Raw genomic sequence first — 25,092 nt, 5'->3', positions numbered from 1 at the left:
GGTGCATATTTCTCCTAAAGTGTTTCAGAGAATCCAAACCTAGAGCAGCGAGTGAGGAACAACAGGAAGGAGGAGAGAGGATGAGACAAACCGCCCTCCCTCACTCGTCTCCACCACACGCTGCTGCTGCAGGGAGGCAGAGGGACTTTATCGCTAGCCTGCAGTGAAGTCAGTTGTTTCTAAATGAAGGATTCGTGTTTTCTACCTATTGGAGCTGTCAGAGAGGAGAGTGAGTGTCTCATTCCAGCAGCAGTGACTGGAGCGCACACAGCAAAGAAATAAGAGGGAGGAGAGGGAAGCGCGTAGACTGACTCAAGCGTGAGGAGGCTTCCAGTACACCGTAAGACCGGGACTGGCGTGATCGTGAGTAAAAACAACTATAGGATTTTCTTTAATTTCTGCAAAGTAATAGGAGCAATGTGTATATAATTCTTGGCGTTTTGAGTTTGCGCATTTTTTTCCAAAGTGCACATAATGTTTATATAACTTTTCTCACTGTTGAGTAACTTATCTTCAAGAGCTTACAGCTTTCAAAACAACTTTAAAGGCGGGGTTGCGTTTCCAAGAGTAAGAAATCCTTCTTTCTTTCGTTCTTTTTTACTTTAGATTTGGGAGCCTTGCACTATAAAACACCGGTGACAGCTAGAGAAATGCTTTTGGTTTAGACGTTCAGACAGTCATTTGATTTGTGTGATGTTGTGTGCCATTTATATTCGTGGCGGAACGAAATGAATAAGCCTTCTGCTCACTGTCACAGGTTGAAGTGAACTCAAGATATAGCGTGACGGAGTAAGCTAAATGTGCCGAGCGGAGATGGAAACGCGTATGTGTGTGTGCGTGTGTGCGCGCGCGTCACAACGTGAAAGATTTGGTGCGTAAGCGCCCTGTCATGTATCATTTCCCGTTCACTAAACTACCGCCGTTAACGGGCTCCACCAGCCAGCCACGTGTTGTGTGTGTGTGTGGTTGGGGTTGAACACACCACAGAGAGAGGGGGGAAAAGGAAAACCAGAAACATGTAATTTCAAGCTAGGCTGCGCTCACAAAATGCACGGGACAGCGATTAGTTACACGGGTATGTATGACTGCGCAGTGTACAGCACCAGCGGTGACTGACACCCAGTTTATCATACTGGCCGTGCTAAGAGCTGCCTGATGTTCTCTGTGTCACCAGTTATTCTCGCTCCTCTGAAATCCAGTCTAATAGGCCCGTGTATGATGGATTCAGGAACCTCGGGGCTTAGTAAATTGATGCTCCAGTCTAAGCCATCTTCCTTTGTTCATAAACTGTGCTTTAAAAAAGAAAAGAAAAATAGGCTGTGCGAGAAGCTGTGAGACAGACCAATACATCAATGTCATAATTTGTTTTTATCCTCCCAGTGCATCCTCATTAAAACACCGTTTGAGGTGACTACTTTGTTGCTTAGGGGGAGTCACACTTTGCTCCTAGCAACTTGACATGCTCCCTCTCTGCTCCCTGGCTGTCTTTTATCACTCTCTCTGTCTCCGTTTGCCTCATTGTATTTTTTTTCCTTCTCTTTCCTGATGATCAGCGTCCATCATTCTTGAATAGGATCTGAGTGGAGCTCCCCACCCAGTGGGAGGTGAGCTGACGCCCCAGGGCTTAGTCTGTCACCTCTAATTTTGAAATTCAGTGAAATACTGTGCAAACGCATGTATGTAAGATAGCTAAAATAAGCATGCAGTTTTCATTATAGTGCCTTCATTCACTGTTAAACAACTGCGTAAACTGCTTGACCTAAATCGGTTCCAAACTATTTTGGGAGCTAAGCCAACTTTATTTATAAAGCGCTTTAAAAACAGTAACCACTGAACATAGGACTTAAAATATATTATATAAAACAGAAAAATAATATTTTAAACATATTTTATATAAAATAAATATAAATTCAATAAATACATAGATTTTAAGGGGGAATAAGTCATACATAAAATGTTTAAAAAAGGGATAAACTAATAACAAAACCCTGCATGTACACTAACCTATTTATAATGCCATCCACTCACAAGTAGTGCAAATTATGGCTTTTAAAGTAGGCCCATAAAGGAAAATGGAAGCCAGCAGTGACAGTTTTATTTGCCTCCTTGTAGCTATAAATCACTTTAGTGCAACAGATACACAAGATAACAAGCACTATATGCTTACACTTGCTGCAAAAGGCAGCTAACACTCTTCTTTAACTTCTGGTAGCAAGCATGGTACAATTTCAAGCCCCTGTTATATTTTTACTATCCCAGAAACTGTAAATTAGACTACTGTAATCATTTGGTTTAAATAACCATGCGGTTTTCATTAGAATTAGGTTAGTATTTCATTATGCTAGCAAATAACGAAGAGATGTTAATGTTATTACTCTGACACGCGAGTGGTAATACTTGAACTAAACCTATGATGCTCATTTCCAGTTCTGTATTTTTAATTCCGGAGTGTATTTGCATGAGTCACAGTTTAGCATAATCCTTGCTTATTTTACGTTGGCCCAGAGTTCATCCTTCCCTCTTCTTTTAGTCAGTTTTCTTGTGATTGGCTGCCCCTCATAAGTAGAAGATTTGAATGGCTGGTGGTTGGGGATCACATCCAGAGCTGTGCACCTGAGATGACCATATAAGGGGTGTCTGCTCTGTCTGACAGTCGGAAGACTGACCTTTTAGTTTATATGATTTACTTGTAAATACACTCATCCATGTTTCTGTGTATGATGGAAACATATTTATTTTTGTAGCAGCACATACTGGAATATATTGCCGCCAAGCTCTCTGACATTCTCCATTGCTTTTAAATAATTGGCAACTTGCCCTGATCAGTCAACACACACACACACACACACACACACACACACACACACACACACACACACACACACACACACACACACACACACACACACACACACACACACACACACACACACACACACACACACACACACACACACACACACACACACACACACACACACACACACACACACACACACACACAGAGGTAGGATTTCCTCTTTTGTTCTGTTGTATTTTTGGAAAATGTCAAATGTCAGTTAATGATTTTAGGGTGTATTTGTGTAGAAAGTTGTTAACAAAAACTTCTACGCATTGAAATAGTGTGACATTTATATGCATCTGTTTTTTTTGTTTATTAAACAATAAAACACTAAAACAAGAGTACATTTAGCCATGTAGACATGGTCAAGATGTTCAAAATGAACTTCAGTATGGAAGGTTCATCAAAATGGGGAAGAAAGGTGACTTAAGTGACTTTGTTTCTGGCATGGTTGTTGGTGCCAGACAGGCTGGTCTTGATCTGATGCGACTTTTACACACAACCGTCTCTAGAATTTACAGAGAATAGTCCAGAAAGAGAAAATATCCAGTGAGCAGCAGTTCCTTGGGAAAAAAATGCCTTGTTGATGGGAGATGTCAGAGGACAATGGCCAGACTGCTTTAAGCCGACAGGAAGGCAACAGTAACTCAAATAATCCCCTTTATTTACAAGGTTTGCAGAAGAGCATCTCTGAACACACAACATATTAAACCTTGAAGCAGATGTGCAACAGCAGCAGAAGACCACACTGGATGCCACTCCTTTCAGCTAAAGTGATTAATACAATAGACTATGAGTGGCCTAATGCAGGTATGCTATTGAGTTAGATCTAGAACAATAACAGTGTTCAGTATCAGACAGAAAATGCCAATTTCAGCTTTTTACCATTGTGGTGACTCCCCAGTGCTTCTATCTATATTCACTGTGAAATTCCCACAGCCTGCGTCCATCATTTAGCTCTCCCTCTGCTACCGATGAATATTGCTACTTGGATAGCGGGCATCCCGCACCCCCACCCTCCCACCCATTCCCGAGTGGCACAGGAGTTAGCGGAGCGGTGGCATAGTGCAGACGGATTATGCTCTCGCGTAAATCTGCTGTCATTTCAAAACTCTCTGTTACAAGAGATTCTCTAATGAGAAGCCCTCTGCTACTCCCTGTCTGTCTCCCTCTTCACTCTGCTCTCTCTCTCTTCTTCTTTCCTTTTATCTGTCTCCCTCTCCTGTCTCTACCCGTTTAATGGATGTTTTTTTGCTGTCAAGGCCTTTTTCTGCCTGTGTGTTTGTGCGACAGCAAGCGAGAGATTCTGTTTGAAGTCGACATGTAGAGAAAAAGGCCTCGCGTGTAGCGAAAAAGGCCTCAAGTCTTCAACTCAGACGAGTTTCTGTTGCACTACAACCTAGGTTATTCATTTCAGTGTTGCGTCCAATTACAGATACGGAATACAATGAAAGGGATAATGAGATGTCGAATAAATAGAATAGAGCAGTTGGCCAGTCAGGACCAAGACCAATCACAGTTTATTTAAGAGCAACTAAATCAGCTGTTACTATCAAACCGGTAAGTGTGTTATCCCAAGTCGTGATGGTTTCCCACTGTTGCAGAGTGCCTTGTGAATGGAGTGAGACTTTGAATGGATGTGATGTGTCTGAAGATTTTGCATGGAATAGGGCGAAACTTGGAATTAGATGATGAGCAGATCCAAGGGAAGTGATGGAAGACTGTTGTCTCTCTATATGATTGTACCCACTATCTTTCCTCCTCCCTTCCTATATTTGATCCTACCATCTACTCCCAAACCTAAATCCCTATTCCCTAACCAGCCAGGATGAAGTCTGCTAAACATCCCCACATTACCCTACCTTTACCCCCCTCAGCACACAGAATGTATTAAAATAGAGCCCAGGAGGAAAAATATTTGGGAGTGGATGTACACACTGTAACTCAGTCATAACTCGGGGCCTACTCGACTGTCTGTTTGCCTGTCTGGAGACACTGTAATACTTTTACGGGACTTAGTAGGCTCTGCAGGGGAGAAGACTCGTGAGACAACAGACAAAGGGAGTGGATGGCTAGAGGACAGGGAGTGTGGAAGGGCACACTGTAATGTTATATTGTAAAGACAGAAAGGATTAGAGGTGGCACATGGCAATAGATGCAGCAAAGGTTTAGTTTATTGGAATTCCCATTAGCTAAAGCTCTGCAGCATCTATTCTTCCTGGGGTCCACACGGTGATATGAGGGACAATGAGAAGCGAGGCTGGGAAAGGTGAGGACTGAAATTGCATGACTGGAGAGAAGTTAAGAAAAGAAATGTGGTTGGATGAAGCAAATGTAGAGGTCAGAACTGGTGACAAGAAAGAGGATGTTGCAAGACTGGCAATCAGACGGACACAAAAAGCAAGAATGAGAAAAATGAAGAGTTTACTGTAAGGATAATCAAGGCCATTGTGCCAGCAGTGTGCAAGGAGTGGCCCTAATCAAAGGTGGTGGACAGAAGACATAAGAGCGAGCATTCTGCAAATTAAGAACAGGAGACAGCGAAGATCTAATGGTTTATGGGAGTTTAAGAAGGGTCAAGAGGAAAAGGGAGACAATCTGATAAGATATGCTGTTGACTCTCTCCTTCTCCTTCCCCCAAAGCATCCTCCCTCCATCTCTCCTCATTTGTCCTCATTATGAAGCAGCATGTTGTATTGAAAGAATAATGAGTTTTAATTATGTGCTCTTTGCGAAATTTATTATAAAACCGAGTGTACTGTTGTAAGGCAGATGACCTATAAAAATATAACAAAGCTGCTCCCTTTTTGATTTTTTTGCAACTTTCTAACCTTTCAAAAATGCATGTACAATACGATAAAAACTGTAAGTCACCCAAACCCGCATAACGCACACACACATAGACACACACACACATGCATGCATGCGCAAACCAGGCTTAATGTAGTCTGTTAGGATCGTTAGCCGAGTTAATGTCCATGCACTTGGCCCAATGGGAGCGTCTGTGTCATTCTCCATGCTCCCTGAACAGATATGGCGATACAGATATAGACCTGCCCCTGGGGAACACATATACACGCTCACACTAACACACTCGCACCCATAGATATGCAGATGCCCACCTCATCTTGTGACTCTTACGGGCCGTGGCAGACGGGAATATTAAGCTCATCTGTGGAGATGTTTGGAGAGTGCCAACCCTGTCACATCTGATTAGCTTGATTTTGGCCACGCCCCCCAGTCTCTTGTCATTTAGCCCCTTTGTCTGCCCCCCTCTTTTTGTAATTCTACTTTCTGTTCCCAATTATTTATAGTATTTTCCAGAGAAATTTCAAGCCATACACCAAACTGTTTTTCCAATCACCTGTTCTCAAGGCAATCTGCTGTCCGTACATCATTTTTTTTTTTTTTATTTATTAAAAGAACACTGATTTCTTTGTGCTTCAAGGCAAGCTTTGGATCAACATATAAATTGGTTAGCGGTACAACATGCTTAATACCTTGGTTCCCCTCTCCTCTCCTCTTTCTATCTAGTCTCGTGTCGCTCTGCTTGACAGGGCAGGAAATCAGTCTCATTTCTCCTTTAATTCGTTCTGATCAAACATGTCGCTCTCAATCAGCCCTATTTGATTAGGAGATGCCCGTATCACAGCCCACCAAGCAGGTAATGGCTGACGCTCTCATATTTCAGTGCGCTACAGCAGCACATGTGTCTGTGTGAGCTTTGAACGTGCGAATGTTAGATACACACATTACCTCCCCCCCAAAAAATGGATTTAGGCTTGTGTGTGACTATCACACACTTTATTGGAAGTGCTAATGCATTTTGTATATTTAGAAACTCAATCGATTTCATGTCTCCCACTCAAGTCTTTGTTCCATGCTCCTCTGTTTTTTTTTTTCTTATGATCGCAGATCTTTTGAAAAAGCTTTCTAATCTCACTCATCTCCTCTCCTCACACAGAGATATGGGGTGTAGGCTCCCAAAGTTGCGCAAGACCGAAGAGAGGCACAGCCCAGGAAATATCTACTCCACCCTCCGACGTCCTCAGGTGGAGACCAAAGTAGGAGTGGCCTACACCTACCACTTCCTGGATTTCCTGTTGGGAAAAGAAGGTATGAAGTGCAGCTCCACGTCCTGTCAGTCATCTCTGTTTAGGAGACAGAAAGATATCCCCCTTTATGTGTACAGGTGTTTTCTTTGTTCTTCTTGAGAGCTCGAGCTGGCCCTGCGTAATCTCGCTGAAACACATACAGCAAGATCGCAGTTCACATCAGCTCTGTGTAGCTTTTTATCAGCATCTTTCAGCTCATTATATTAGTTATACGACCTACGCCTTTACAGTTTTGATGCCATCCTGTTTTCTACGGTGAAAAAAAAGCTCTGACAACCTGACTGTGAGCTCCTGCCAAGTGCCAAACTGATGTTAAAGCGAGTGAGTGAGTAGCTGGCAAACATAGGTGTGTAATTAGCAGCTAAAATAGCCAAATACAGTCCACAGTTACTTGAGGCCAAAACTGAAGGAAGGAAGAGCTGCAGGATACTTGACTCAGTTTTCCAGCTAACCAGTAACAAAAGTTAAAACAGATGCAGAGAGTTATTCCTTCTTAAGTGCCAGAACCATAAATAAGAAACTAAGTCATCACCCATTAGCAGTATCATCTGTCTGTTCCATATTGTCAGATTGTTTCAGCTTAGTCTAATAGCTATTGGCTTTAACAAGAGCTCTCTCAGAATTTGTTTCTTTTGTAACCGATAGATCGGTTTTATAATTGATTCTTGGCATCTAAAGATGCCTTTACAAATTTTAGTTCCCGAATCCTTCTGCTTGCTAACAATCGTTATGACGGTAATGAATGAGTGACTGACTAAATGAATGACTGATAGAGATTTCAGATGCAGCTCAAATAAGAACAAATCTTGGCCCTGAAATGCAGCAGGCGAGCTTCATTCAGATCTGATTCCTGTTTGTCCCATTTCCAGTCTGGAGGAGGCTCCAAGGAATGTGCCTTCACATTTGGCCATTCCAAAGTGATTCGGAGGAATTCTTTAAACTGAGTCTGGTTGTTTGCTGCAGTTTGCTGTTTTATGTCGAACTCTCCTTTGCTTTGTCATCCTGAACTCTGGTTACAGATTTATGTGCGCGCATGTGTGTGTGTGTACTACTCGTAAAATAGCCACAGTAGCTATTCTAACTTTAAACAGTCAAGTGAAATGTTTAGGTCAGCAGCTCTGGTCTTTTTTTCATACATTAAGTATCTTGAGGGAAGAAAGTGGCTTATAAGTTGAAGTTGTTTCTGCGTGCAGCTCCTGTTGCAGTGAGTTCAAAGCCTCTAATTCTGAGATTCAGCTGTTATTGTGCTGCAGCAATGCCCTCTAACATCCCTCTGCTGCTCCCTCTTACAGTGACAGCGTACCAAAGCTGACGAGCGTGCGCGACACGCCGCCTTTGGAAATGCGCGTTTTTGTTTGCACCCATTTGCAAATATGAACAATTGTGTGTCTGATAACGCGTGGGCGTGTATGCTGACTACGTCTTTAGAACATTTGATGAGAATCCTCAAGAGGCATTTGGTTTCTAAAAATACTAATTCTGCCATTATGCCGGTGTGGTCTGTGGCAAGAAGGCATGAGGGAAAAATAGGGGTGTGAAGTAGAAACAGATAGCGTCGAAGCCTCTTTGCCTTATGGCTTAATGTTTCTAAGACCCTCTGCTGTGCACTTCATCACCTGACAAGGAGAAGCAGGTGCGAGCAGCTCACCGAAATCCTTTTTCTGTTCGAGTTTCAAATGCAACAGTGTAACAGACAGCAGGCACAAAGCCACAGCCAAGTGGCACTGGTCCGGTTGCCAGTCGGCTTCATTTTCAGCCAGCCCTGTTATGTTTGGCAAGTGGGTTAGGCTCTAGTGTTGGCAGAGAGAAATATGGCAACCCCAAATGGTGGTGACCAAAACAGACAATAGACATGAGGATTGCTTGTCTTCCTTGTTGCTGAAGGCGGTAGCAGATAAATTGTCTAATCACATGTGCCGCAGCATACACACATATAGATACAGGAGGACCACACACACTTTTACACAGTGATCATATAAGCAGCCACGGTGCTACATTCACACACACACACACAAAAAAACACTTCATAGCACTTAGTCAACAGAGTTAGTGTTATCTTTCAACAGACAGGCAGGTCATTTAAATGGTAAACTCACTGACGCCACCTGAGCTGCTTAAGATTGGTAGACTATTTTAGGATAAACACAGCTACTATGAATTGATTGTGCGTGTGTGTGTGTGTGTGTGTGTGTGTGTGTGTCTGTGAGAGGGTATATGCCGGCCCCTCTCCCTCTCTCTCCATTTGTGATAGAGAGACCAAGAGAATTGAAGGATTCCTGGAGGATTATCTGATTGTTTGTGGAGATTGAGAGACCTCATTCCCAGCAAAGGGATTTATTTGTATTTGTGTGTGTGCGTGTGTATGTGTTTGTGTGTATGTAGGAGGCAGATAGAGGAATCTGTATGTCAGCCTGTGTCATTGAGGAAACCCACGGTCAAATGCGTGCTTTAATTCAATTTGGCTTCCATTAATAGTATTATTTCCCTGCCAGCGTGACTTGATGACTCCTCCACAGTAACGAAAAACAAATATTTTCCCCGGTGCCGCTGTGAAATATGGGAGACTGGATGGCTGTTTATTAAACTAAGTTGTGTTCTTGGAAAGAGGAACTTAATGTTCAGAGTGAGGAGGAGCACAGTGTGATTTCTAACTTGACCTTTGACCGCTGAGTGATGAAACTCACCAGAAACAATGTTGCTGATGATACAGTGTCAGCCTTTGTTTTCTGAGCTCTCGCAGTGCTTGAGCTGAAAAAAAATAATAATTTTTTTTTCCATGTGACTAAGCCCAGCTTCGGGTCACGGCAACCCTGTGATTAATCCAAGGAGGATGAGGAGAAATATGTTCAACATTTCGGGCATTTGCCCTGCGGTTCACACATGGGCCATTTATTTGATTTGTCAAGGCGCGTCTCGTCACGTGACTCCATTCTAATGTCTCCTTCAATTCAGCGGTCTTATTACTCTCTAATCACCAGTCTGCTGTAGCTTGACAGATCGTCTTGGCTTTGTGAAAGGTACCATGATCTTCATTATCGCTGCTGTAACACTGATCGGTTACCTCGACATTGTCAGCATGAATGTAGAGTATGAAATCTAACAGCCAGGTGTGACATTAAAACCCGGCCGGCTTTGGTGTGAAAGCTCTGCTCAGTAATGAACAGAAGAAATGAAAAAGAATGGAAAACCAGGTAGAAAAGAGTGGAGAGTGCAGTCATGGCGGTTTATTAGAGAACAGAGGACAAAAAAAAAAAAAGAGTTGTGGTGAATGCTAGCTGGGTCTGGTGCGGGGAGGGGAACGAGCAGCTTGTGAGTGAGGAGAAAGGAGAAGTCGAGAGAGGGAGAGCTAGAGGTGTGAGAACGAGCGAGCGGGAGCCAAGACTCTGCCGACGTGTGAGGAAGGAAGTTAGGTGTGATGCTGTGTGACTAACGCTGGTCTCTGGAGCAGACAGCGAGGAGCTGAACTCTGCTGATGACTTTCTGCTGCCCTGCAGAGATGGAGACCCACTCGGCTCATTAAAACTTACAACATGTGTCTAATGCTCAGCTCTGTGTGTGTGTGTGTGTGTGTGTGTGTGTGTGTGTGGAGCTGTTTGCGGTGCTTTTGCATACCTGTGGGCAAGTTTATTTTCGAGCAGAGTTATGTGCACAGTTTTTGCAATGGTTTTGCGTGTATAATTGAAGTATTGTTTGTGTACTTGACTCACACCACAACGTTATGGCGGATTTTTCCTTACATGGCCTTGCTATTAGAATATCTCATGTGATGCATTTGGCATGCCACAGATCCATCACTTTGTGGCATCTGCACATTGCCTGACACATTTTTTTCAAGGTAAGCACATCAACATTTTTCAAAACGGAGAGCTTGTCAGCCTGACATAGTTCAAATCATTCCATTTTTTTTTCTTATGCAGTTTCAGTCTTATTGGCAAAAGGCCTTGAGAGAATGCCAGCAAAGATGGCAGAGAGATGCTATGTGTCAAAAGTGAGCCAGACTGGAATTCACAGCATCACAAGTACATGGGCACTGTATGTGCCTTAAGCGCCACACTGTGTTCTCACCACAGCAAAACCTTTTTTCTCTGGTTTGTACTTGTCGGCCATTTTTTGTGAACCCGACGCTTTCTCTGAGACATTTCTCATAAAGTGTGCGCACTGAGAAGATCGTTCCTCCATTGTCAAAGCTCAGATACTGACCGGCAACTCTCATAACTTGGAGCTACATTCCTCAAACGGCGGGGGAGCTCCAGGCTCCTGGAAGTTGATTATTTTATAGTCACTGTTTTGGCACATATCCTCGCCTAAAACCTCTGCAAGTCATTAGAAGGCTATTTAAATAAACGTGAACCTCCACCAAGCAGGGGGATAAGCCTTGAGGGTGGCTGTAAGTAGTAATCCCCATGCATCACCTAGCAGGCTTAGCGCAAGCGCTTTCTTCCTAAAGCACGCACACACTCAGACAACACAGGCAAAAAGATGGCCCACACGCGCATTCGCTTGCACAGTGATACTGTGGCACACATACACTGCAAAATATGCTTTACAGTCACACATTGAAATTCTGGGATTTGTACAAGGAATTAATAAGCCCTTTCAGGCAACTACAGGAAGGGGATGACTCTCACGCTCTACATGTAGCTTGTGAAATCATGGGTCAAAAAGTGAGACCATTGCCTTTAGCCCAGTGTGGCAGTGATGTGGTCAAAGCTGAGACAGAAATAGAAGATCCACAGAACTGCCCCACAGTTGCTTCTTGTGCCTGTGAGACAATGTATCTTTGGATTTGTCTCTTTTTTAAGCAGTTGTAGTGTATCGACGGACAATTTGATAAACAAACTCCTACTGTGGGCTTTGTCCTCTTAGTTTCAAACCCTAAAAGTCACAGAAAAAAAGATAGTTTGATACTGATGCACCCATCAGACTCTTTCACCCCTCTGACACTAACATCCCTGGCACTACAAAACTCCAGCCGGCTTTTCGGCCCTGAGCCGTTCCCATTCTGGAGCAGAATTGCATCCTCCCTTTTAAATCCCACAGTGGCAGACAGTATAAATGAAGTCGCTTCCCAGCCTAAAGCGCTTGCAGAACACCCTAATAACTTTCTGTATGCCCTGTCGGAATTAGCTGCGATGCCTCGCCTGCGTCTCGTTGGTGGGTGAGTGCCAGCCGTGCAGAGCTAATGATGGCTAATGACTGTTTACGGTGACAGGATCGTTGTTATCCCCCCCACCACCACCACCCTACCCCAGTCTCCAGCTGTTATTATTATTATCACTGTACTGCTTTTGATAAGTCCCCACAGACACCCTTTTAAGTGTTTGCTTGATGAAAGGCTCTTGTGGTTCCAAGCATTTATGCCCAAATGATGTGATGGTTGGATTTTCTCTGGGATTTTTTTTCCCCCTTTCTTTCTCCCATTGTTTCACTGAGATGGGAGTCAGGAGAATGTGTCCTCATGTGCTTGTATCCCTAACATACTTGCCAGCTTCTTGGGTGTCTGTATGTGTGTGTATGTGTGAACATGCCAGATGATGAGGAACAAATTGAAAATGAGATGGTTTGCACATTTTTTTTTTTCCTCTCTCTCTCCATGTGTGGATGTCTGTGTGTTTTGTGTGTGTGTCTAGTTAATTTATTCAGGTTATTTTCTCTTCTCCAGACCCATGCAAATGAGATTGAATGGGGAAGGATGACAAGCATTCAGGCACAAACAGACAGCCTCATCTCTCGCTCTCTTTCTCTGCTCTCCTCCTTCTCCAACCCAGCTCTGCTAACCGACTCGTTCTTTCTGTCTGCTGTTTTCTTTACTTGTCTTCTCTCTTTTTTTATTCCCCTCCCTGCCGTCCTCCTCCCTCTCACACACCTGGCTTCGCTCAAACACCCAGCCACACGTGCATGCTTCCTTAAAAGCCTGTAAACAGGCAGAGAGCCTTACTACAATGCACCGACCTCAAGAGGGTCGCTCTCACAAACATTGCGCTCTCCCTGGTGGATTTGCCTCCATAGATAAGCCCTGCTAACCATTTCCACTGAAGTAAACGGGTTTTCTTTCCATTGTGTTTGGTAATAAGAGAAGCAGCTCTGTGTTAGCGATTGCTGCTAATACCGTACGCCCAAACAGGCAATGTGATAGCATTGTCTGTCAAACCTTTTGATGTATGTGTGTACGTGTGTGTGTGTGTGTGTGTGTGGGGGAAAGATGTGTTAAACTCTCTGTTAATATGGGCGAATGTGTTTCCAAATAAGCACTTTCCAGCATCTGTCCATGCATAACAGTGTGCGTCCCTGCACACTTGTGTGTGTTTTCCAAAAGCCAGACTGTGCTGGTGACAGTGAGGACAGAGGCTAATAGTTCCGGTGTAATTAGTTTCAGATTTAGCATGAAGATGCCATGTGTTGTTGTTCAATGTGAATTATCATAATGAAACATGCTCCATCTTTGTTCCTTCACACCCTTTGTCCCTTTGTCTCTTTCCCCACCTCTCTGTTTTTTTTTCTGCCCCCACCTCTTTGTTTCAGCTTTTATCCACTCCTATGTAATTCTCTGCCACCTTTTACAACCTGCTCCTTATTTCCCACTACCCTATCCTTGTATAACCTTGTTGTTCTCCCTTTCCTCTCACCCATTTTCCTCCCTCCAGAGGTGCCGGTGTCATCAGTCCTTTGTCTGTCCTCGGTCAGAGAGCTGCCGGTTCAGGTCAGGGAGCTCTACACACAGGGTTTTGTCCTGGTTGCTGTCCACCCCTTTGTTCACCCCTGCGGGCCCCGCCAAGCACACATCCAGCGCCAGCTCCACCGGGCCGTGCTGGTCCGAGAGACACCGAGGTAAACGCATTAAACATACTTATGCCTTGAGCATCTGTACCCAGCTTTAGGGAAGAAATTTTAACCTGTAAGATTATTCACTCTAGATTGATTAAGATAATTAAGATGATTAATTTGCAGCCTCATTTAGCCACTTGTTTGAAGCTGCCAGCCTATGTGACTTCATTGTTTTGACATGGAAGCCAATTGAGACTCATTATCACAAGCTTCCTCACCTGCTTTTTTTTAATTGCTGGTGAGTCAGCCACTTAAAATAGCCAACTTTAGCTCCGTATCCCAATTCTCTCACTCTTGACTATAAATGTAATATACTGTACTGAGACTAAATCGTGTAGCTGTCTCATCTGTAACCCAGTTCCTCTTCACTTCTTGCATGTTTCCAACCTGAGTTCATTTTCAGCATCTCATCAAAGAAGTTAATGAACCCAAATATAAACCATATACATACTGTGCATGCTGAGCTCTCCTAACACTGTTCATTATTTATGAGTATATATCATCATATATGCAGTCCTGTTGATGTGTTCATTGATGGCTCTGTTTCATTTTTATCTTTGCATCATATTAAGTTTTCGCAATGTTCCCCGTCTGTTTTCCTGATCTTTATTTATCCTATGTTGACGTTTCTGTTTTTTCCAGTTGCCTGTGCTAGCTTTTTAGCCATTTTGGCACAGGAAGTTGTCTTGAGATCGTTTGTATTATAAGGTAAAGACACTAGAATATTATAGAGAGAACCTCTTTAGTCAGACAATCCCCAAAGAGTAAGCACTTGGTGAGAGTGGAAAGGAAGAACTCTCTTTCAACAGGAAGAAACTGCAGAACTGGGCTCAGGGAGGGAAAAAAAGGAACACAGACAAAACACAAACTTTAGGAGACAGAAGAGAAAAGTTTATGAAATGCTACTATGGCATGAAAACAAGCTGGCAATGAACAATGGTGAAAGGAGGAGGAATGCTCAGGCAGCCTAAAGCAGCACAACTAAGGAAGGGTTCAGCATCATGTGATCCAGCCCCAATTATAAGCTTTATCAAAAAGGAAAGTTTGAGCCCTAATCTTAAAAGTAGAGAGGCTGTCTTCAGAGTCCAAACTGATAACTGAAGGCTCTGCTTCTGGAAATTGAAAATATGGCTCTGCACTCTGAGATTGAAGTGCTCTGTTGGGATAGGATGGTACTATGAGGTCTATAAGATATGATGAGGCCTTATTATTGAGGAATATTGAACCAGACGTTCGGTACATTTCCCATGGTCTTCTATGTGATCAAACTTCTTTGGACAACCAGAAGAGTTTCCCGTACTGGCTGTTAGAAACAAAATAAGTTTAGGGCACTGCTGCATATTACTTTTCAGACCCAGAGGATAGATCTGTTTTATAGTTTGTGGAGTACTAAATTTTATGATGACTTTAGTTGCTCCCAGTAGAAGAATAATGGTTGGCTAGTCTGACCATAAGAGATTTAAAATGTTTCTCCCATTTTGTGACTTACCTAAAAATCTGCCTGACTAAATTTAGAGAAACATTTATGTTTCATGAATTCACTAAGGTTTAGCACTGCCATCAGTTCAATTCAATTTTTATTTATATAGCATCAAATCATAAAAACAGTTGCCTCAAGGTGATTTATATTGTAGGGTAAAGACCCTACAATAATAGAGAAAAAACCCCAACAGCCAGATGACACCCTATGAGCAAGCACTTGGTGACAGCGGGAAAGAAAAATTCGCTTTTAACAGGAAGAAACCTCCAGCAGAACCAGGCTCAGGGAAGGGCAGCCATCTGCTGCGACAGGTTGGGGATGATGGGAGAGAGAGAGGCCAAAAGACAAACTGTGAAAGAGAGACAGAGTTTAATCATTACTGATGGAAAGAGAGGTGAGTGAGAAACACTTCAAGGGTTTTGCAACCACAGCTTTCCCATCTAGTGGCCTTCAGATTCAAGGCACTTCTGCATTGGTCTCTTTTTTTCTGACCTGGAAGTTATGTTCATGCTTTTTACAGTCTATGGCAGGGATATCAAGCTAATTTTACTCTTTGAGCCACATAGAGACCACTTTGATCTTAAGTGGGCCAGACCAGTGAAACTCCTCTTTTGGTCAGTGTGAAGAAGTTTAACTACACATTTAATCTCTCAAATATCATAATATAAGAAAAAAAAGTTAAATGTCAACATTTTTTTTGATTGACAGAATTTTTTTTTCTTCACTGTGAAAATGTTACATTTCTATTGTAGTGGGGGAAAAATGGATATCTTCTGTCATTAAATTTTTTTTACCCATTAGTTGATTACTTTGGTGTAATATGAAGTGCCATGGTGAAGGTCTTTATCATTGAGAAAAGCTTTAAAGTGGTGAAAATACTGTTCACAAGTCTTCAAGTGGGCTGGACTGGAGTCTTTGCCAGGGTGATTCTGGTCCTGGGACACCTCTGGTCTATGGTTAGCAGGCTAGCATGAGGAAGTGGTAGGAACTAGCATGGCTATAGAGCTGTAGTCGATAAGCCCGCCAGTATTTGAACAAAAAGGAAATTCTCTCTTTGGAAATTTTTTCAGATGGTGGTAGTTTATTGCCATTTCTGTCATTATTTTTTTTTTTCCATTTTCAAGATATATGGATAGGATCTGATCCTTTTAACAGCTCATGCTCTCTCCAACAAGTCATCATCTTACTAGAACCTTTTTAAAATAATAATTTGAATAAAGATGACTCATGTAGACAGGATCATTCCTTTGTCTTTCATTCAGAGAGCTTTGATTACATAGTTTGTAACCTCCATTGGTTGTCATCTATAGACCATGAAATTAAAGGCATTACTTTGTTTAGTCTGCAGTTTTTGGAGAGCCTTCTCTCTTCCTCTTGTGTGAATTCAAGCAATAGTTTACATACACACACACACACACACACACACACACACACTGTAGTGTACCGACAGGTGCCAAGCTGCTCCTTTGATGCCCCTCCTGCCAAGTGGTCCTGCTGCTTCCTGGCACCTGTCACCGTGGAGACGGCTGATTGCATCATCAGCACTCGCCAGAGGGGAACGGCACACTGAAAGAGAGAAACCATCTCTCCATCCTTTCATCTGCTTTCTTCAGTGATGACCGTCCCCCACTTTTCCTTTGTCCTCGTCACCCCCCTTTGTCCCCTTTACTCTGCCTTTTATCTCCCCATCACCACCATCCCCTTTCATCAAAAACCCTAAAAATGAAAGGGAAAAAAAATATGACAGATCTACTGTTTCAAATCTAGCTGAGAATGTCGCTCACGCCTCAGAGCACAAGATATTACCACGGCCTTCCCACTGACCTCAATCCAAATCTGAAGAGGCGTATCTGAATACTCCTTTTATGATGGTGTCTTGCAGCGGGAGCAGAAGGAAATTCAGTCCTTTTTCTGTCTAATAAGTCTTTTGTGGTTTTGATGAATGTGTGTTCTCCTAAAATGGAAAATTCTCCCTGTATCAGATTTGACATTATGTTTCTGCTGCAATCATTTTGAGCCAATGAGTGCTTGTGAACATGAGCACATCTGCCAGATACTATATAGTTGCAGCTCCTTTAGACTAATGCTACTATGTAATGCTACTTGGTCATGGTGTGGCTATAATGAACAGGGCATATAAACCTAAATGAAACCGTCCAGCGTAATATCGTTAGAGGGCCAGCACATTCTGACATTTTCTACTTCACAAGAGCAGAATTGAGCTAAAGTATAAATTTCTCACCTTAAATTTATTTCTCACCCTTTAGTTCAGAGAAAAGCCAACTGAGATGGGCAAGAAATCGTCTGGAGACGGATGTCTGTGTGGCTGGTCATCAGGCTGCTGACCCAGAAGTCATCCAGAGCTACGTCAAGAGGGTGAGTTAAGTTACGAGTGTAGGCAGCTCAACCTTCGCTGTATCATATAGATGTAAAATAGTATGTCACTTTCCTCGCCTCGTATACCCAACACATCATCCAGTGTTACTCTTTTGAAGCTGCATGTATGCAATGCTCGTCCTCAACAAATATTTGGAGGAAAGGCTTTGTTGTCAAAAATGCAGACAGGTTGTTTCCTGCTTGGTGAGAAGACGACAGGAAGACATTAAGTATATTGAAAATTCCTCTAGAATGGTACATTTTATGGTTACCTTACCATACTTACCCCCCTCGCTCACTGCCTCCATACCTGTTGCTCTGTTTCTGTGTGTGTGAGTGTGTGTGTGTTTCACGTTGGCAAAGCACGACTGTGACGCTAAAGGAAATATTACCCTGCTCATATGGCTACAGGCAACTGCCTATAATTGCCTGTCTGTGCCATATGGTAGCTCTGCCTTTCGTACTGGCATGCAGATCGTCTTCATTTCAAATGGGGCTTTTCCATTTTAAAATCTTGCAAATTCACCTGGCTGAAGAGATTTTAACAACGCATTGTGACAGGAGCTGAGCAAAAACCCAAGCCCAGATGTCATACGTAGGACCCAAGAGGGAGTTTAAAAAAAAAGATGGAAGAGAAGAAATCAGCAAAAGGCACTGGATTTTGACTAGTTTCCAATTACACTGTTTGCTAAACCCGTAACAAGGAAACCAAAGGAGAAGGAACATAACTAAGAGAGTGTCATTGTAAACTACAGAAAGAAGTAAGCCCCAAAGATGGCATGCCAACACAGAGCCTCATGGTTGGCATTTATCAGCTGTTAAACTCACTTTTAGTCTCTCTGCTCATGAATTCTCCAACAGTTCTACATTGGGAAATGAAAATGTGCACTATTGAATAGATTGGCATTTGAACACCCAGAGAGCACAAAGGAAAACCTGATTGGATGGAAATGCACATCACTGAGTATAATATGATAGGCTTCGGGAGCGTGACATGAATAACCAATCAGATCACAAGCTGCCAGAGAGAGTTCGAGATAAGAACCCAGGAGCTGCATCGAGCAGGCAGACTGATGGAATATGTGTGTGTGTGTGTGTTGAGTTTTGAAATTTTATACTTTTTTTTTTTTTCTCGCCCCACTAGCGTACCCGCTATCTGTCTGCCTCTGGACATACTCATCAGATAAAGCTGTGTGTAAACTGTGCGAGTGTGTTGGTAATAGCGAGTGTTTTTAAAAATGTGATATGCATGTATGGATGAGTGAAGTGTCAAAAGTAGCGGGTAATAGGGGAAGATGTGTCTCATTATTGTTCAGTGTTAGTTTGCAATCTGATTTCTCTCCTGTCGAGTCTCTCTAAAACTGTCAGCCCAAATATCAGCTGACAATTAACCACCAGAGCTCCGTGGGAGGGAGCAGCATGCGCACACATACACAGACGCACACACAAACTCTGTCACACATGTACACACACGGGTGCGTTGAGATAATGAGGTCCTTTTGTCATTTGAATATTTGATCTTTGCAGATGATTAGGTAGGTTGTTATTTTGCAGAATATCTAGTCTGCGTATGTCAGCCTTTGTTTGTGTGTAAATGAGCTTTGTTTGCCTATAGTAAAAAAAAGACTGCAAATTTATTTGTGGTGCGGAAAGACATCCTTTATATGTATGCATCGCTCAGATTTGTTATAATAGAGCGTATGGGTGTGTGTATATTACTTTGCAGATCCAGGATGTAGCAGAGCAAGGTGTGATGTTTGTGGGCTTTCTCCAGCAGCCGGGGGGAGGACCTTGCTTCTTAGGAAATTGGGATCCCGACGAGCTGTCGTCCTTACATTCAAGCCCTTCTCCCATACATCGACACCCCTTCAGTGCCAACACCAGCCCAACGGATCCTACAGAACCTCGTCAAAATGGTGCTGAAACTGATCGGTGCTCCTCTGAGTTAGATCATTGTGAGTTTAACTGTAATCCACAGGAGCACAGCACTTTGGGCCCAAGAGAACCAGACTTTAGCCCTGCCCCAGGAGAGTCTAGTGAACAAGTTCTTACCTCACAGATCAGCTTCAAAGAGTCAACGAATGAACCTCAAAATCACATCAAACCTGGTTTAGACACAGTTCAAAGCTCTGCAGAGACCCAGGGGAACGGGCTAAGTCCGACCCTTCCAGAAACAGCAGGTTCAACAAGGCCGCAGGAGCGTGGTGTACCAGGAGCTAAAGGAAACTTGAGTGGATGCACAGAAAAACGTTTTAGCCTTCCAGACCAGAGAGAGAGACGTGGTTCAAGCTCAGACAGCTGGCTCAGCTCTCCAGAGTTGGATCGTAACAGTGAAAGAAAATCTGCTCGTGCACGTGGGCAGAGCACAGTGACGACGCACAACAACAACCACATCAGGCTAAAGAGTTCCGAAGAAGACAAGGGGGCAACCTCGCCACTGGCGCAGGCCAGTAAGTATGCAGGATCCTGTTTGCTTGTTTACTAGTTGGGTTGTTTCTGCATTTGTCAATTTTACCTGTTTGCGTGTCCTGTAGGGATGCAGCTCTTTGCACTGTACAACCACACAGAAGAGCTGAACAGCTCTCTGAGGTTCTACTCACTCAGGGTGCCACTGCAAGTGCAAAAGGAGGCAGGGCTAATCACAGAAGTTGATGCACACTGGCTCGACCACTTGACCCAGCATTTCAACAGCGGAGCACACCTCATTGATGGGTTTTTCCATCTCGGAGATGATAACGGTAAGTCCTGTAACCATAGCAATGCAACACCATTTTTCCATGTACCGTCATACGTAAAATAAAAGTTGCCAGACCAAGGTTGTGCTTCCACCCCTTTCATGTCTTTAAATGATAGTTTTCACTTGTTTGATTTTAGTTTCAAAACTGAAAGCATGGAATCATTTTGGCTTATTTTTATCCAATTCAGTAATTAATCTAAATGAATCCTTTCATACTATATGCTTGAATAGATTCATGGTGTGGAAAGCACCCAGCTTTAACTCCAACATAACCAATACAATAACACAAACTCCTCACCCACTACAACACTGCATTTTTAATACACAACCTCTCTGACATAAGTAATCAGACTCCTAAACCTAAACAGATGTTTTTGGCCTCTTGGGGGCAGTACAGTAATCTGCAAACACAATCATGCTAGCCTCATCGCTAGCCTCCTTTTTAAAGTTATAAAGTGACTGATTTGGACAAGAAGCAGACACAAAACAACAGGATGTTTCTGTCCATCTTGGAAATCTTATTCCATTTTTCCCATGTTCCGTCGTGTCTGTATAATGCAAAAAACAAAAAAACCCAGAATAAAAACTTTGAAACTGAACCAAACAGCAGTGTTGCTAGCAGTAAAATCAAAATCTGTCAAAAAAAAGCAGCAAAGCCTCAAAAATCTAAGTAGATCTCTAGGATTGGGCTACTTTACAGACTCATTTGATTTCTGTAAAACACTGATTATATTTCAGTGTTAAAGTTCATGCCTTTGAATGCTTTAACCTGAAAATACTCACTGTTTGAGTGACACAGGGGTTTTACATGATTGGGGGAGAAAAAAAAGCTGCTCAGGCTGTAGATCCATGCTTCACTGTTGAGTAATGGATGATATGCATGGTGTTATGTGCAGAAAGTCCACGGCTTATGCCATAAGTCACTGTTCAGCCACCCATGGAATAAGCAGGCTTAAGTCGAGTGGAACAGGGGATGAAAAATGAGAGATTGGAGAATAGAGATTTAGTTTTTAGTTCCTCTTTGAATACCATTTATCCATTTGTGTTTATCTAACTCTTGTCTCCAATTTGTCCCCTTTTTCTCTCCAGCTAATGGGGTTTCATCTGTGGATAGCGTGTTCATCCTCCAGACCTCTGCTGAGGAGACTGCAAACACTTCTTACGATGCTATCGTAGTTGAGCAGTGGACAGTTGTTGACGTGAGTTTTTTCAGGCTTTTAAAGCTCTAGATAAAATTTGCTCTTTTGAGCAACCTTTTTGGCCTTAAGCTTATGCCATTACCTACCTGCTTGCATTTTGCATGCATATTTGTATGATTGCATTAGCACTCTTTCCTCTGTCCAGGGTGTTATGGTGAAGACAGACTACATCCCACTGCTTCAGTCTTTAGCTCCGTATGGATGGAGACTGATGTGCGTGCTACCAACACCCATTGTCAAGACAAACAGGTACCCAAGAAAAAACACACAACTGTCCTACCATGCACCCAGATCCACTGAGTCAGTACGTGCTCTGAATCGTATCACCTAAACTCAGCAAGGACTACGCTTTGTAGACTTTAGAGCCTCCTAAGATGTTGCCTGCCTCATTGTTTTTAGGATTAGGACTGACAGCGTGGCTTAGATATGCAGGACAGATGGTTCAAGATCTGACAAATCTTGATCATATGCTCATCTCAACATGAAACCGCTTTTGAAATCAGCCAGGGCTCGCGAGCAGTAACGCCGTCATTGAACTGCTGTTGTCTTGTAACCTGTCACTTTTACAAACAGCAGCCTGCAGAAACTGGATTTCAGTAAATACAGTGGCGTGCACGCTTCTCGCATTACAGCGTAGCGGGTTAACAGTAGTAAAAGTGCAGCTCTCTGTCTTTGTGCAGTGACGGGAGTTTGTCGACGAAGCAAATTCTTTTTCTTCAGAGACCCGTTTTGCAGCGCAAGAGAAAAGACTTCAAGGTTTGTCTCACTTTCTTCTTCTTCAATCTTCGCAACAAACCTGTCACTCTTCTTCTGTTGTGCCTTTAGGGCACGTGACTTTATGTCACAGAAGGTGCCATTAAAAAGTCATGTTTCTAAATATGGGATGTACAGCGAATATATAAATCCACTCCGGAAAAGTCTAATAATAGGCAAATAGTTGGCCTCAAACTGTACAGGAAGAAGGCATCAATAAAAGAGGCTTTGTTGTAGTTTGTCAGGTGTCTGGAGAGAGAGAAAGAAGAAGACATGACACAAAGCACAAAACTGTCTCAAACGCATGTATTTGATTTCAGATGCTGAACCTCAGGGGTCGCAGCAAGGCAAAGAAAAGTGCTACTGGAGAATTGGTAGAAGAGAGAGAAACCAGGTCCCCTTTGATAGAGACAGAGATGGACAGGTTAAGAAGAAACTCAAAAGAGGAGGAAGAGGAGGAGGGAGGAGGAGGGAAGAGCAGGGACAGCGGAAGGAGCAAAAGAGCAGTCCTGCAGCAAGGTGAGGATGAAGGGGAAGAGGATGCACCACATCAAAAGGACTTCTTGTTCCTGTCAAAGAGCAGGGCTTCTCTTGAAGACCAGGAAGAGGAAACTGACATTGACAAGATCCCACTGCCCAAGCAGGAGAAGTCAGTAAGATGGACAGATTTCTATCAGGAAGCCAACGCAGGACCCAAGGAGGCGGCGAGGGTGGAAGAGCGGATCAGACAACAGCTCTTCTCTGGTGTTTGTTGACATATTCGGCACAAAGCGGGCAAAGGGCACCAAAACCTGGTTAGTCTATAAAAAAGCTTTTCAACTTTTTGTTGACTTGCATTTTTTACTTCCTTTGTGGACAAGCCCAGAAATAACCACTGTATTCATATTGCGTTCTGTTGCTAACGCTTCTATCTGCTCTGTTTAGGGCATTAACACAATGCCTTTTGAGGTCGTAGCTCCTGTAAATGGGAAAAGTGTCGTGCAGTCTTCTGCTTCGGGTTGGTGCTGCTATGTGTCTTTATATGAAATGAGACTGTACAACCTAGAGTTAGCCTCCAGTCCAAGCCTTAAGTATTATTCTTTCACACTGTTGTATTTTACTACATTCTTGTAATAGGACTGTGAGTTTTGATTTCAATGGGCTCACTGTATTTTTATATGTATGAAAAAAAAGTATAATTTAAGAGGAAAAACAAGTGCGTAGTACTGCATTACAGCCTAAATCGATCCATTCGTGTTAGCTTATACGACGGCTGAAGAGTAACAAGGATGCAGCTCAGTGATGTTGATGGTATTTAAATCATTTGATACGTTGTTTTGATTCCAGTTTGTGAGCGCTTACTTTTAACTCTGTGTGTTTTTGCTCACATATCTCGGTCACGATTGTTAATACTCTACCCTATTTTCAAGGATTTGTTTAGAATGAATAATAATAGCACATATATAATTATCAGATGGCTTAAATTCTCACAGGTGCAGGAAAAAGTTTGTTTTTTTCATATTTCTGTAACAACATGATCTAATATGTCATCAAATTTGTCTAGTGTGAAAAGTAGAAAAAGAAAACCCAGTTAAATAAAGGTTAGATATTATGTGACACTCCATTAAGCAAAGTGACTGGTATGACTGGGCCACTGGTAAGCCATTATGGCCTAGATGCCACAAAAAAAGCTTCAAACCATAAATCTACCAACACTAGCTTTCACATATCAGATGAGGTTCTTATCCTTCAATGGAGTGCTTTCAAAAAGACAATATTTTTTATTCTCATTGAGCTACAAAACAGCCTTCTCACTTCAGTAAACTGCACCGGTGTTCTTGGAGAGCAGTGCTTTTCTCCTTACACTCCTCCCCAGCTCACCATTATTGTTCAGTGTTCTCCTGATGGTAGACTTACAAACATTATCCAAGCAGTTATCCTGGGTTTCTTTGGGGTTATCATACTCCTTTCTCTTTGTCAGTCACTCCTGGGGAGGGCAACACTCGTGGGTGGGTTTGCATCCTTTTTCAGGGTGGTAAGCATAAACAATTGTTATTCTGAAATCCTTAGAAATTCCTTCCTTCCTTTGTATGTACGACGACAAAGGGTAATTATTCACTTCCCTAAACGTGAGTTGTAAAGAATAGACTTTGATAGTTCTATAAATAAAAACAGAGAGCACACACAGTCAAGTTTTAGCTGATTAAAACTGGAAATTCTTAGGTTCAGATTTCACCTACTTTTGCCACACACAGACATACAATCATGGATCCTTTTCCTCAATAACTAAATGAAGTTAATAAGTAAGCATCTATTTTTTTTTTCAATTTAATCAGTAGTTAGAATTTTTGTTAAAATCTGATAACAGTTTAGATCTAATTTATGCAGAAATATAGAAAAACTTAAGGGGTTTATAAACTTTTATCCTGCAACATTATCAGTATGAATCTCAGAAAAACAGCAAGGGTCGGGATTTGAAGTGCACTGAAGTCTTGAGTTTTGTTTTTATTATTATTGTAGGTGTTGGTTGCAATTTGTCAGAGGAAAAGATTATCAAAGCCTGTGTTAAACAAATCAACTGTCTACATGGCTACAAACTACTAGAGGCTGTTGATTAATTGACACTTTTTTGTAATTTGGGTAAACTTGACCTTAGAAAATGTGTAATTTAGAAATCAGATATTTACGACTCATTTCCTGGACCACCTGTGTTGTGTATAAGTAGTGTAACATGTAGGTCTTCATATAAAAAAAAGAGTCAATAAAGTCTTTGCAGGCGGACTTGA

General features: G+C 42.5%; 1 protein-coding gene across 2 annotated transcripts; it reads left to right on the top strand.

The window, feature by feature from the left end:
* Positions 1-124: 124 nt before the first annotated feature.
* rftn1a (raftlin, lipid raft linker 1a) lies at positions 125-25,087 on the top strand. 2 transcript variants are annotated; one of them, XM_039606063.1, is made up of 10 exons: positions 125-340; positions 6,807-6,958; positions 13,602-13,785; positions 17,530-17,638; positions 19,365-20,088; positions 20,173-20,376; positions 21,465-21,574; positions 21,720-21,823; positions 22,255-22,330; positions 22,648-25,087. In XM_039606063.1, exons 2-10 carry the CDS (start codon positions 6,811-6,813, stop codon positions 23,080-23,082), a joined length of 2,094 nt encoding a protein of 697 aa, XP_039461997.1. In that variant the 5' UTR covers positions 125-340; positions 6,807-6,810; the 3' UTR covers positions 23,083-25,087. The 2 variants fall into 2 exon arrangements, with proteins under 2 accessions (XP_039461997.1, XP_031611945.2); XM_031756085.2 differs by having other exon boundaries at positions 125-363.
* The last annotated feature ends 5 nt before the right edge of the window (positions 25,088-25,092 follow it).

The sequence above is a fragment of the Oreochromis aureus genome, linkage group 22 (assembly GCF_013358895.1).
Source record: "Oreochromis aureus strain Israel breed Guangdong linkage group 22, ZZ_aureus, whole genome shotgun sequence".
In the NCBI taxonomy this organism is placed as follows: Eukaryota; Metazoa; Chordata; class Actinopteri; order Cichliformes; family Cichlidae; genus Oreochromis; species Oreochromis aureus.
This window is presented reverse-complemented; position numbering and strand designations above follow the sequence as displayed.